General features: G+C 34.5%; 1 protein-coding gene across 4 annotated transcripts in view; it reads left to right on the forward strand.

Annotated features, from left to right (window-relative positions):
- The window catches only part of GPC5 (glypican 5), a 620,023-nt gene that overhangs the window by 311,073 nt on the left and 293,284 nt on the right, over positions 1–15,666 (forward strand). For 3 of the 4 annotated variants that reach the window (XR_004417012.1, XM_033051489.1, XM_033051492.1), the window contains exon 7: positions 11,461–11,623. Coding sequence is in view for 3 of the 4 variants with exons in the window: in XM_033051489.1 (XP_032907380.1) it covers positions 11,461–11,623 (163 nt within the window). In the remaining variant the exon portion in view is untranslated. Of the gene's footprint in view, positions 1–2,097; positions 2,130–11,460; positions 11,624–15,666 lie in introns of those variants that run through there. The other variant, XM_033051496.1, reaches the window with a different exon arrangement.

Raw genomic sequence — 15,666 nt, forward strand, 5'->3', positions numbered from 1 at the left:
TTATGTCTTCAGATAACCTAAACAATAAAATAGTTATTAAAATGGAAATCCTGAGTTTGCATGTGCATATAAAAGGATTCAGAAAAGACAGACTAATATACCTGGAATTTTGTGTGTGCTAGCTATAGGAATGCATGTGACTTTATAAATATTTATACATGGTTCAGAGCCATCTGTCAACAATTAAAATATATGTCACATTTAATAACATAGTCTGCATAGATTAGGATTACTATAATTAGACCATTGCGCACATATTACAGCTGCAAAACGCATGAGCCAGGCTTTCTCAGGAATTTCAAAAAAGACTTCTTCTATTTTATAATATTCTCCATGGTATTTGATTGCATCTGAATAAGTAATGCTGCAGAGAAAGAGCATAGGCAGCTACTTGAATTTGAAGCTATCTTTTCTGAGAAAAGCTGTAATCTTATCACACATACAAAGACCCAATGGGATCTAAAGAATTGTTCTACAAAATCTTCCTGAGAAGACTCTGATTGTAAATGGTCCACTTCTTTATGCACCAAGAAACCTGTTCTCAAGTAATGTACATGTCGGCTCCTCCACCACTTTCGTATTTCAAGGATGTCTTAATTCTCTTGAAGATTTTGAAAAACAGGCATGATGCATTTTGACAAGACTAGGCAATGGGAACTATTTTAAGAATAGTTTGGAGGCAAAGAGGATTTAAAAATACAGTCTTTCATATATGCTAAGTCTCAATTTATGCAAAGCAGCCTTACTACATTAATATAACCAGAGAAGTATAATTACACAGAAATCATGAAAGTAAATGAGAACTCAAGAGTGGGGACAACAGGCAAATTATGTGGCAGGAAGGCCTTGTTTTAACCTCATTAAGAATTCACTTGCCTTCTGGAGAGTGCTGGCACACATTCTTAGCGACTAGAAAACTTTCAGTGTAAGACTTAAGTGATGTACTAGAGTTTATACTGGAATTCTGTCGGAAAGATATATTCTGAAAATGAAAAGAGTACGTATTGGACCTTAAGAAAAACTTGGTAAATAATCCAGAAGATTCTGGATCTATATTTTTACTGTGGTATGTTCTGTGGCAATCTCTTATTATAGGATGAGGCCAAACAGTCACAGATAAGCACTGGAGGTATGCTTTTGTGATTGATACTTGATCTCACTAATGTAAGGAGATTCCTGACTATTAGTTATATTAGTTATATTAAGGTTCTGCATAGCACCTTTTGCATTGCAAAAGAAGAGGGGAGGGGGGATAGGACATGACTATATTTTTGCACAGAGAATCCCTCCCTCAAAAACCATTCTATAGACAACATTGCTGTGGTCTGTTATGAGATAAATGAATACTGAAGAATTTGTTTCATACAAGTTCTAAATTATATTTTATAGGTATCTACTCTCATATCATATTTTGTATCAATTTGGAATGCTCTGATTTAAGGAAAAAGCACATATGCAGCTGCTGAAGAGGGAAATGTATTTTTAATGTGTCAATTTTTTGAGTATAAGGGACCATTTTTCACTTGCATTATCTACAGAGCAGTGGCTAATGTAAAAGAAAAGGATTCCTTCTATTTTATTTCTTGTATGTAACTAGCTTTCAAATGTTGCTAGGAGCAAACTAGTTTTATGAAGTTACACAATATTGGCCTTGCTGTCAGCTTAGTCTTCATGAATTTTACACAGCAGCTGTTGCTTTTCCTCTGTCACTTGAGTCCACTGATGTGAGGGTTAGAAATGTCACCAAGTAAAAGACGAAAGTACCTTTATCATGCTGCTGGTGGATAAGGGAAAGCAGTGTGTCAGTCAGCGCTGCTGGGGGGTCACCTCCACTGACTATCTACTGAATTCCATTCTCTGAAATCAGTTCTGTGAATAAATCACCAATTTATTCACTCACAATAGGGTACCAATAGAAATGTATAGTCACAATTTTGCTCATGATGGCATCACAGATTATTTCAATGCAGGTTTTTCTATAATATCTTCTGAATGGCCCCCCAGAAGAAATGTCAGGTAGCTTATTCTTATAAACTGAAAAGTGTTCCAGAAGGCCCTTCTTATAAATGGCTTAATATTATGCCCTTTTGCTTGCAGATCTGTGGAGCATAAGAAGAAATCAAACCCTGAAATAGCCTGTCTGCGATTTTCATTATCTATCATTATGTTTAATTTAATTCAGTTGTAACATTAGATTTGTGTTTCCACTGATAATGAGAGGAAACTAGGGTTTACAGATTATTAACTCTTAAGTAAAAAAACTGTCAAAGAAGGTTAATGAAGTTCTACTCTTGTAGACATAAGCTCCAAATCACCACAGACTGGAAATACACAGGTGGACAACTGATGTAGGATAGACAATTTGCTGTAGAACCCATTTCTGGCTTATTTTTCAGTAGCAATTTAAAATAAACATGTTAAAGCATGGAATAAACTTTACCCTTAAAAAAATAAAGTTGAACATTTACATTTTGCTAGTATCATGATTTTTATTTCCAAGTAACAGCCAGACTAATAACAGATTGATGTTACTATCAGTAGAAATCAGTGCCTAATAATGAGTTAATGATTGTGTGCTTGTGTCCATATATATGAGTCATGTAGGTTGGTGAATTCTCTTCTATTCCACAGCTTCATTGGAATGCATTGATTTCTTATTTTATTTGAAAAACTGTCCTGTGTAATGATAGTCATGAGATTATTGAAACTGGCTGTAATTCTGATTAATTCTCCATATGATTTTCCAAGTCCTTGTTGTAAACACTGAAAATGTTTGGTTCGAAACTTTTTTTGAGAAAATTTAATTCTTAAGTTGTAATCAGCATTTTCCCTCACAAATAATTTTCTTTTTTTTGCTATTTATATAGAGAAGGAACATACAGAAAACCAGTGAATTTTATATCTATAGCATCTATACAAATGGTTGGGATCCCACTGTGCTTTTCTCCAGTTGGCCTTGTTGTGCTACATGCTGTGTTGTTACTAAGCAAACAAAAATTGCTCTACCTGGCTAAAAGAATTTAGAATCCTCTATGAAAACTTTTTTTGTTATTTCTTTTCTATAAATCTGTTTGGACTCCCGCCTTTGCTTAGCAGAATAACTGCCAGCTTTTACTAGGATTATGGTTCATTTGCATGTGCTCAGATGCCTGGAATCATTCCAGCTGCTCGGTGTTCCTTGGCCTCCAGCTATTGCTCGAGGAGGTCTTCTGCAAATTCTCTGTTACTCCCCCTCTCATTGCATAGTGCCCCAGATACTCTGGGTGATACCAAAATGCACTAGACAACAAGTCCATAAAACTGAATCAAACTTCTAACATGCAAATTACTACTGAGGACCTTAGACACTTCACTTACAGAAAACCATGTAAATTTTTTGACATCTACACTGAGGTGTATGATTCTGAAGCCCAATCCCACCCAAAATCTTGGCTCTGTTTGTTCAAATGAGTTTTATCTAATCACAGTATGCCATGTTATTTAAATCAATCCTTTTTCTTATTTTTGGTTAAACCTCATTAATCATTCATTAAAGCCATCTATATTAAACTGTCTAGTGATTCACATTTTCTGTCCTGGAAAGACAGAAATTCAGTCTCCTATTAGGACCAAAGAAAACTGTTTAATATATGTGGTATATGTCTACCTCTATCAACCCTTGCCAAGGAAGAAAAATCCAAAAATTCAGATAACAATAAGGTAAAGCATAAAATTATTTTCAAATTATCTGAAAAATCATTTGTAATATCTAGTGGAGGGGGTTATAACAAACAAATAAAAAGAAATAGATTAACAGAAAAAAACAGTGACAAAATAAATACAAGAATATGCATGGATTGGTGAAACAGGCAAAGAATATTAGTCTTTAAACATTAATAATATAAAATGTGGCTTTGTTCTGTTATTTCAACTACTAGACAGAACTAAGAGCACATGCTATTATTCTAGGGTTTAATTTTGCTTTCATTTGTTATCTCAGAAATGTCTAACTAATTTACTTAATTTTCCGAGGATGATTTAAACCTGCAGTGAAATGTTACTGAGACATGCATTTTTACAGATGGAAATACCTAAATATTTTTTAAACAAATCAAGTTGATAGTGTGCATAATTGTGGTGGCTGGGGTTGCACCAAGGGATAAGAGCCAAGCTTTTGCTCCTGTATTCACTCTGAACCAGTAACAACTGGAAAAAAAAGCAATTACTCTTGATAGAACTCCAGTGAGAACCTGAGTTGGATGGTTGCAGCTGTAAAATGCACTTCCAGATATAAAGCAAGATTTCTATATGTAAAAAAATTAGGAAAAGAGTATTTGTGAATGAACAATTCCATTTAGGAGCTGTATCTACCTTGCTAAGTAAAAAGAGGATAACGAGTGATGCTCCACATCCCCAGTGCTTACAAACAGCCTCGTAATAAGTGATTTACCTTAGGATGAACTGGTTGGTGAGCAGATGTAAGTTACAAAGACTGAGAAATTCAGGATCTCTCACTGTACCTTATTACCCAGTTCTTCACTGTAGATATCCCAAAAAAATGCATCTTTTGTATTAAATAAAAATGTTCAGGGACTGCAAGTGTCCTACTTCCCACAACAGAGTAACCATATCCAGGCTACCTACTCAGAACAGTCTGTAGACTATGCTAAGGCTCAAATTGGGGTCAAGCATTTTTGTGGAGAGTGCTAGTTAGGTCAATTCAACTTTGTGATGGTCAGGAAGCATGCTATGGATGGAACAAAATGTACAGTGTTTGCTCGTGCTTGAACCCATAGTCTCACTGTGAGGAATTGTACCTTCAATGAAAATTGCTAGTCATTGCTACCTAATTTAGCAATTAGCTTTCTTTGAAAATTTTGTTCTCTTACCAATTGGCTTTGAATGCTACATAAATAACTACTCAGAAGAGATGTCTGGATTTTGAAGTAGCTGTGTAATAATAAGCTGGGGTGATTCTTATTTCCGCTATTCAGGCAGCAACTGATTTGATCCTGAGGTAAGAAAGGTATATCCAGAAAGCACAAAGGGTGGGTTAAAGCTGTGTTGTGCAGTGCCGGCAGTCAGCCACCTTTCTAATTTTTGCAGTTCAGTAAGCAGAATGAATGTCTATTTCTTTCAGCTGGGTTAGCTTAGACTTGAAAGAAGTATTGCGTTACTTCCATCAGAATTTCAGACTACTGGTGATTTTATAGAGAAGAATGAGTTTTCAAACTTGAAACAGAGTTATAGGCCTGGATCTAGGCAGAAAACAGTAGGTTTTACACAGTATGTATTACTTGTGCTTTGTGTATCATCTCGAGGGTATAAAGGCTATAGCTGATTAGAAATCTCATTCTCTTTTTGAAAGTATAATTAAAAAAAAAAACCAAACAAAAAAACGAAATAAAGGAGCTGATGTACTTCACACAAAGCTGTAGCTTTTTATTTAAAAAAAAATCCCCATAGGCACTTTTATAAGGGACTATGAATTGCCATACTAGTGATCTAAATACCAATCTCCAATATAAACTGGACTTCTAATTTGGACTGCACAGAGTCTGGCCTACAGATGTATGAATAGTTGTTATTAGAGATCACCAAAGGAACTGCTGACTTCTGAGTATTCGGGTACATAATACAAAGCAGAGGTAAAAAAATTAGCAGTTAATTCCTCTCATTTGAAATAGTTCAAGGTAGCAATACTTCTAGAAATAATTCGTCTGGATTTGACTTGATTAGCTAAATTGGATTCACTGCTGGGCTCCTTTAGGATTCCCTCCAGAAGTACTTATGATGTGCACATAAATGAAAGTGAGGAAATACTATGGGTGAGCTTAGTTCATACTGAACTGCAATAGAGCATCAAGATATTTTAATTGAAATGCAATACAATAAAATTTGTAGAAAATCTATATTTTCCATGAAGGTTTATTATGTAGAATAAGTTAAAAGGATACTAAATTTTTGTATCACATCAGTTTCAATCATATACACATGAATTTTATTGCCTTTCTGTGTTCATCATTCATTAGACATTTTCCTTGTTTCAGCAGGGATAGAGTTAATTGTCTTCCTAGCAGTTGGTATTATGCTGTGTTTTGGATTTAGGGCAAGAATAACTTAAATAACACAGTAACATTTTTAATTATTGTCGAGCAGTGCTTACACTGTCAAGGGCATTTTGTTATCTCTTACTGCCCCACCAGTGGGCAGGCTGGAGGTGTGCAAGAAGATGAGAGGGGACACAGATGTGACAGCTGACCCCAAATGACCCAAGAGCTATCCCATACTATACAAAGTCACACTCAGTGTATAAACTGGGGACTGTTGGCCAGGGGCAGGTGGCCCACTGCTCAGGTCATCAGCCAGTGTGTGGTGAGAAATTGCATTGCTTGTTTTGTACATTCTTTCATCATCATCGTTACTGTTTGCCATTTCTTTTATGTCCTATTACACTACTTTTATCCCAACCCATGAATTCTGCCATTTTTCTGATTCTCTCCCTCATCCCACTGAGGGGGAGTGAGTGAATGTCGAGTGTTCCTGATGAGTTAAACAACAGCAGAGATTAAATCACTTGTAACTTCCTGCAAGCAGAAAAATACAAAATAGAGCACACTCTTGCCATTTCAGATTTACTTATATGAATTAATACATTTTTGAGGGGCAGAAGGGACCATTTTAGTTTTTCACTTTATTCTCATACTTATTATGTCCTTGAACCTCTGAATTAATTGATGCTTTAAGATCAAAACCTTTTTGAACCAGAAAAAAACAAAACTGAACAAAACAAAAAGAGAAACAAAACTCCCCAACCAAACCAAACCAAACCAAACCAAACCAAACCAAACCAAACCAAACCAAACCAATAAAAAAAAGCCCCTTGACACAACTGTTGATAATTATTGGTTGTTATTAAAAAATTATTTTTATATAGACCAACCTGAATATTTTTAAAATGTGTGATTCTGGTAGCATAGATTTTTTAAATTCACTTCACATGTTTAAATAAAAATTTTGATTTATTTTCTATTTTCATTGTTTTGGCTTGCCAAAACTTTCAAATTTGTTTTTGCCATATAGGCACTCAGAAGGCTTATAAGGCTGGCTAAATAAATTCTTGAGATCAAGGGGTTTTTTGAGTGCATTAAAGGATGAGCTCTGTGGTTAAAACAAAAGGATCTTTGGTTCCATTTTAATCACTGTAATGGAATTCACTTCTGGGCCATCCTTTCTGAACAAAGACAATGAGAATGGGATTTAGGAGTAATATAACACCCTTAATCTGACTTAGTATTCCTATTTCTGTCCCCAAAGATATCCTATTAAAATCTTTGGCTAGAACACTGCTCTGGGTAATTCATATTCTGCTGGCTACCCAGGACACCCACAATTAATTTATGAAACAGAATATTTTGTCTTTTAATATGCATGTAACACAATATTTAGACTTGCAAATTTACTTTTGTCTGTATTTTATTATTTTAAGTGTTTTAAAATTCACATAATTGCCTCACTTGCCAGATGAGATTTTCTTAGTTTGTCACTTCTTTTTGTTATTTAGTAGTTCTCCAGTTCTTGTGGCAGTAAAAGATTTATCACTGCCACTTTGTTTTTCATTTTGCTTTCCAGATCATCGGTAAAAGTCTTAAATAATCTTGAAAGATTACAAGACCCTATAGGATTGTACAATAATCATACATCCTTAGTGATAATTTTCCTAATTATGCTCAGTCTCTGAGATTTGTTAGGAAGCTTCAAGTACCCTCAGAAGGTGCCTCAGTAGCTGCTGTAAGCAGTTCATTTTCTTACCAAATGTTATGGAGCAGTGAGTCATATATTTACAGAGCCCTGGAAGTACTTTAATGCAACATTGTAACTTCTGAAATGCAAATATTTTCATTCTAAAAGGTGAAATATCACAAAATGTATTAATGGTACTTTTTGGTATTATAACCTTTTTCAGAACTGCTTTTGAGTCAAAGAAAGCATTCCACTTAGCCATCAGTGAAAGTCCCGAGAGGTATTTTCTCAACTGAGCATTAAAAGATCTAAAAGAGGGAGGCCAGACTTCCCAAAGGTATGTAGGGAAGCTGTGAAGCTGAAGACTCCCAAGGACCCTTCAGTTCATTTACACCCAAATCATTATCCCATGCACAGGTACCATAGCAGTGGTCCCCACATTTTCTGGGAAAATGAAATGTCACCAGCAGAGGACATGCGTTTGATACCAAAGTCTTAGTTCAATAAACTTCCATCAACATTAAGAACAAGCAAATCTGGAATATTGGTGTATCTACTGAAGTCTCAGAACAGTGGTGAACTAACCTCTGACATAACTCATTCAAATTAGCATGGTTACCAATATTTTCTGCCTCCTTCATTGAAATTGAAAGACCATAATGTGGGATTAGACTCATGGAGTTTGGGGTTTCTCGGGTTTTGAGACAAAAATTTGATAGAAAGGAAAATTTTTTTACAAAATAAGAAAAGAAAATACTATGACACAGCAGGAAAACAGTCGTACTTTTTTGAGGGGCAGATAGTATACAGCTAGTAACCTACCCTCCCCATTCAGCTAAAAGACTCAGGAAGTATATATAACAAAATTTTCCATTTATAACATGTACTTATTTTCCTCATAAAGAATAGCTTTATAAAAAGTGAAGCAGAAGAGAACAATTCTTTTAAACAACTTTTATCTTTATTTAGAATGTGAATTAATTTAGCTTTGAAGAACTATATGGATTTCTGTTTAATAAAGAATTTATACTAGATCCAAGTCTTACTTAGTAGAGAACCAGCGCTGAGACTTGTGAACTTATATGGAAACAATATTTCTTCTTGTACAATTAAGGAGACCAAAAAGAATAACAAAGTCCAAATAACAAATGGGCTTTCTCACTATTTAATCTCTACTTTTTCAAGTACAGTGAAAAGTGTAGAAAATGTTAGAGCACTTTTTAAATATTGAACTTACCTTTAAAGCAATTAAGTGGGAACATCTGTACTTTTAGACTTCTAGTCATAAGTCAACAATGCATAATAATAAAAAATGAAAGAAAAAGAGAGGAAGAAGAAATAAATAAGTTGCACTGAAATTTTAAGAAGAAACAAAATCTAAAACTTTATTTAGTCAATACATTTCTAAGACTGAGAAGAGATATAGAGGAGAATGCATGTTCTCAGGCTGAAAAAATGTGTATGTATATATAGAAACACACACATAGGTAGGTATATATATATATATTTACACCAGATAGATATGGTATATATGGTTTTATATGTAAATGGTATACCGTAGAAAATTTGGCAACACTTTTTGTTTGAAAAACTGTCATGCTAGAAGTTCCTGCCCACATTTATGCAACAGATCTCGAGGATAAAGAGTAGCTCATCATACAGCTGGCCGTGAGAATGTGTCACTGGGATATGAATTGGGGAGAAAAGTAAGTGTGGTCTTTAACTAAGTGCAGTTCATTAAACAATCTGTGTTTTGTTTCAATAAATACTATTTTGTAGAGGTATGGCATGGATTACACAATGAGCATGGAGCAGAGCAGTATTACCAAGGTGCATTTTTCCTCTTAGCTAGGCAGTTTGTCTTTCAGGTAGTGTATAAATGCCTAATAAAACTTGAATTAAAAGTGCTGCATAAATTGGTTCTGCTAATTCAGTGATGAGTGGCATTCTCCTGTTCATACAGAGAGGAGCAAATAGATTTTCTAGAAGCATTTGGATTTATCTGAATGATCTTGTAGTAGTGATTAAAATATTTTTTGTTGGGCACTGTACAGCACTGTACAGATCAAGTTGTCTGGGAAGTGACTCCATAATTTGAAAATAAACTCAGTATGAATATATGAACCCAGTATCTTGTTAAACAACAAAGCAAACACATTTTTGAAGGTATAAAACAAATGAGTCTGTTTCTAACTAATTAGTATCTTCTTTAAGAAGAAAGTACTATCTGATTATTTAGTCATTAAGTTAAATTAATTATTAAATTAAAGAATCTAAGACAGTGAGGTTTTGGCCAGTGTAAAGAAGTTTTCCTAGATTGAAGCAGGAGTAATGCACAAACCTGTACAACCTGGTATTTTGGATAAGATGAGGTTATAAGAATTATTATTAACACTTGGAAAACCTGGGTTTTTATAAGTTATGGTATTTATATTTATCTGACAGATAAACGGAACTGAATCTGAGTGGGGAAGAGGGAACATTGTTTGTGTATATATGACAGTTGTACCACCAACTATTTAAAAACTGTATGACGGCACTTGTACATTTGATAAATAAGCGAGATTAACATCATTCAGGTGATTGCTCAGCACTGCTCAGTGGAAAAATGTGTTAAACAAATCTCTACTGTTGTCTTATAAACCATGCAGATTGGCCATCTCTACAGTGAGAAATAAAAAGAAGCCAGAGAACAGTCTTACCGGAACCAAAACATCTATACTGCTTAGGCCAGTATCAGCTATCCCTTTGTTTTATTTTACCTAATTTTTATTAGTTCTTCCAAAGTAATGCCTGCATGTTCTTTCCATGCTAGCCCTGCCTCTGACTGTATTAGTCTGTTCTGCTGTACCTAGGTCAAGCATTTAATTTCATTCCAACTCTTTTTTTTTTTTTCTTTTTCTTTCCCTTTAGCTTCTACCAGGTTTCTGTATGGCACACCCAGGGCAGACATGTGTGTTTTGGATTCACCGACATAGAGCCTCAACACAGCTTTTATACTATTTCAGATATTTCAAATATGAAAAATACACAAAAAATGATAAATGTATCTTAAGTCTCTGTAGATACCACATGAGTCTTTAAAAGATCCAGGTCCAGCTGTTAAGTAGCAGAGATGCTATCTGCTCTAACTGGGCCTATAAGAAAGCAGCAACAAACATTTTATTGGGGTCTGTTGTGGTAGAAATAAGGGCAACTATTTTAAACTGAAGGAGGTTTGATTTAGACCACCTATAAGGAAGAATCTTCTTGTGATGAGGGTGGTAAAACCCTGAAGATGTTTCCCAAGAGGGTGGTAGATAACCCAGCCCTGGAAATACTCAAAATCAAGTTGGGTGGGGCTCTGAGCAACCTGGTCTGTTTGAAGATTTCCCTGCTTGTTGCAGGGGAATTTGGACTAGATGGCCATTAAAGGTCCCTTCCAACCCAAACTTTTCTATGATTCCATGTACTTATCCATTCCATTTGGCCTCTGGGCCAGAAATTGGTACCTGATTTTCTTTTATAGTGAAAAAGACATTTTGTGGATTTTTAATTAAAACTAAACTATATATCTCCAAATACCACTCTTTTAAATCTATCTGTAAGTCAGGGTTTAAAAAAAAAAAAATTAAAAAAATCTAAATTCTCATTCTGTTGATCCTGAAATTTCCTTTTCAAATCAGGTAATAAAATTTTGGGTACTCACAGAAGGTCTCCATATGTACTGCTAACTTGCATACCATATCTTGTCTTCAGCTGTTGCAGGGCAAATCATTTCCAAAATATGACAAATGGGATCTCCAACAAACAGGCAGTGGTGGAGGTGTAGATGAACAAATCAGCGGTGATTGTGATGATGAAGATGGTTGCGGAGGATCTGGAAGTGGAGAATTCAAAAGAGTAATGAAAATTACAGACTGTAAGTCCATGATTCTGTTTTCTTCATGCATTTAAGGAGAAAATTGGCATATTTTCCACTAGTACATACCACTGAATTATCTTGGAAAAGATGTGAAATGTTGTCTGTGTAGTGTTTCCAAGATTTACAGGAATAGGCCTGCAATTATAGGATTTCTATGAGCATGGTATCAATATGAGCATCAGCTTCCTCATGACACATGTTAAAATATACTTGGCATAACATAGACTTGACACAGTATTTAAATCAAATAATAGATGTAAAGTGACATATCCCTCTGAGTTATTACAGTAACATAAGATATTTGGCAGTTAAAAAGAGAAACTGTACTAATTTTTGATGGAACTGTGGCAGACTATGAGATTTAGTGCATGTAGCTGCATTTCGTGGAGAATTATTGGAACCAATGTACTATAGCACTCAACAATAATCCACTGCTATTTCTTATGCATCTTTCCACTTTTCTTACAGTTTTGTTTTTATGTATTTTGAGGATTCGTTTGGTTGCATTTTATTTTTGCTTTATTTATTGTCTGAAACACATTTGTAATAATTTTTATTTAAAATCCTCTGCTTGTCCTCTTGAATGACGTAGAACCCCAACCATAAGAAAAGTAAGTTACTACTTCTCTGAATCAGGAAAATTTTCAGCATGTATTATTTCTCTTCCCAGTGTAGAAATATGGGCAGAGATGGTGACAATAGATGAATTTTTAAATCTAAACTCCATTTCTACATTTTGCATTTTTTCCTGAATTTTTCATTGTCTACATTCACTGAATGTGAGGATGCTGCTTGTTTTTAGGCTTAGATGTGAACCCCAGATCCTTTTTGATTTAACATTAAAGAGGCAATTTTAAAATGTGGCTGTAGAGGACCTGTGGTTTCCCATTTCTATTTGAACTGCTGGAAAAATGTGACAGAACATTCTGGGGTATGCCTTAACAAGTCGGTTTGGAATCAGCCTAAGATCCTCTTGCACCGACACTTAGTCTATACTATTCATGTCCTGCTAGACATGGGATGGGATTTTGAGCAATATCCAAAAAAGTTTGGACACTTACTTCATAAGAGTGCCCTTGGAAGTTTAACTTTGGAGAAAGAAGTTAGGAGTTCAAATATTTAAAACCAGATGTTCTTTGTAATACTGTATATATCTTATATCTATTTGATAATGACACACTGTGGTATTGAAGAACTATAAAATAGTCTTAGAATGTGACTAGAACTATTAAGAAAGTATTAAATGACTAAAGGATTTCAAGAACAGTATATTTTACTTCACTCTCTTCTACTGCATTAGAATTTTCTTCATATTGATATATTTAGTGTAATCTTTTCAAAATGTCAAAATTATAATTAGCCTTCATATTCTCTTTATACTACATTCTGAATTGCTAGAACTATAAGCTGTATGTTAGGCATAGTGAAATTTGCATGTAATTCTGTTTCATTTGAACTTTTTCTAAAAACAAAAATATGAATCTATAATGTTTAATATTTTGACTTGTTCATAAATCTTGAGCTACTCGTACCTTCCATGAGCGGTTGTGATTTCATGGATTTATGCTGGCATGCATTTTCTTTTTGGAATTCAACTTAAAAGTTGTCTTTAATGTGTACCAGAAAGTGTCCTACTTTGTTCTGGGGCAGCAGATATGGATGTCCAACACAGTTGGAACAGTTAAAACACTGCATTTTGTAGAATTTTCTTACAATATAGGTCAAGAATATGTTTTTGGTTCTTTTTCAGAAATCACTTGTGTCTTTAAGTGTATGTTAAAGTGTATGTTTAAGATAAATGAAGCAGGTATTTGAAAAATTATTCTATCACATCACTGTGATATGTGAGTAGGACTTTGGGAATTTAAAGTCAAGTTTAAAGTGGAAAACATTATAGTTTAGTAAGAAAACAAAATTATCCTCTCAAGATTTAAGATTTTATAGAAGGAACTAGAGTGGAAAAAATATAAATATTATAAGAATTTAGGCTTATATTTGTAATATCTATATTTTACATATATTTATGCAACATATATAATTTTGTGCAATTTTCTTAGCTTTGGGTTACTGGTATCAATTGAAAGCTTAGTACGCTTTTGCTTTCATACTGAAATTTTACACTGAAATTTTGATTCACTATGATGAAAGAAGCTCCTTGAAAAGTATGTCTGAATTTCAGGTAAGCCTACAAGTTGACCACACTGTTTGATCCTCAGCATTAGCTTCTCTGTGGAGTCATACAGTTAATGATATTTTTCCTTTTCAAGAAACCTCCTGCATTCTTTTACTTCTGGACAACTTTGTTTTCTCTCATAACCATCCAGGAAAGAAAGGGGGATTGCTACATATTTTTTTGACAAGTGAGTTTAGAGGTCCTAGCCATAGCCCAGGCTCTCTTTTTGGTAGCTTCTGCAAACATTTTCACCAAGGAGATAATCCTGTGAGCAACTGATTAATGATCTTAATGAACTATTAAAGTATGATACATTGCTGTGTATGAAAATAAAGTGTAAGGACACATCCACAATTTTTTTTTTTTTAATGCCATGTCATTGCCTTTTGGACGTGTGTCTGATACTCAGACCCAGAAGGAACAGAGAGGAAGGAGGGGATATGTTTCTGCCAAAATAAACTTGTACTACCAATTTTATGTGTGCACATCGCTTATGAAGTGAAAGATTACTTGTTTCCACACTCTGTGCTAGAGATGTAAGAATTGATTTCATTTGGTGCTGAAGACTGACAAATGTGTGGTGATAACCTTTAGGCTTTAGAAGGCCAGTGAAGAGATCTGGTATTTGTAACACAGAAGTGATAGCCTTGCATTGCAAAAATGTTTAAAATGTGTTATATTTTGAAAAAATCTAGTTTTCCTATCAAACAGTCAATCATTACATTATATTCAATGTTTCAAAGTGCTACAATTGTGCTGACTGGTTTGCTCTTTCATAAGTACTTTTAAAATATGGTAAATCAGTGCAGTTATTTGAAGAAATGGTACTAGAAAGGAATGTGTACTTTAAATGTATAAAATAAACAGTAGTATAAAGTCTTGACACTTCATTTGCTAGTTTTATTCTCCTCTAACCCAGGAGCTCCCACAGGACTATTTCATGCGTCACAATGAATTACCTCTTTGAAAACCCCTGCAGAATGCAGCAGTAATAACAACAAATACTTATCACCTACATATTGATTTGAATCTGTTTTCAAATAGCTCTGTGTGGAAGGGCTAATCCAAATATCACTCCACTGAGGTTCTCAATACCACTCATCAAAATTCTCATAATACTTCTAGCAAGACCACCAATTCTCTGAAAAGTGCTCTATCAGTAGTTTGTCTTTCTTTGCTCATTTTAACATGCAACACACATGTTTCTTTACTGCAGCCAGAGATCTCCTAGTTCAGGGCTCAAATATGTAGAAATATTGAGGATATCTTTGTGCTTAAGATACATATGAGCAAACCATGTCTCCCACTTTTAATTTTTTTTTAATCTTACCTGATATTCATCCTCTTTGAAGAAAGAAGTCTCCAAAAATGTTTCATTTCTCAGGCTTCCTAATCTGTAGATTATTATTTTCTTGTTCAAATCATGCTGTAGAGGTAAAATACCTTGGAAAAGGCTTTATGTTGTGATCTCTATATAAATAAACCAGTCTAAGTCTCATGCCTTACATTATACTACATTCTCAGATCTCAAACATCCTTTGTCCTCTTTCTGCTCCTTCACCCACTTCAGTATAGCTGCTTTTCTCATTGCAAAATCTGATTCTGGTGGCATATTCTGAGACCAAAACTACTTAAAGCTGGCAATAAAATCTCCATTATGATGTCTGCCATCTGTTTAATTCTTTTAAACTCTCATCTACATTCTGTTACCTCAGTAAAGTAAGACATCCCTTATGTCTGAGTAGGATTTCAGGTTTTATTTACAGACAAGATTATTCTTCTTAATTCCTGAATGTTAATGTGAAATGTTATTCAGGTGTCTTTGGAAGGGCTACATGACTCCACTGTTCATAGTTCACTCTGTTCA

This window comes from Catharus ustulatus, chromosome 2 (assembly GCF_009819885.2).
Source record: "Catharus ustulatus isolate bCatUst1 chromosome 2, bCatUst1.pri.v2, whole genome shotgun sequence".
In the NCBI taxonomy this organism is placed as follows: Eukaryota; Metazoa; Chordata; class Aves; order Passeriformes; family Turdidae; genus Catharus; species Catharus ustulatus.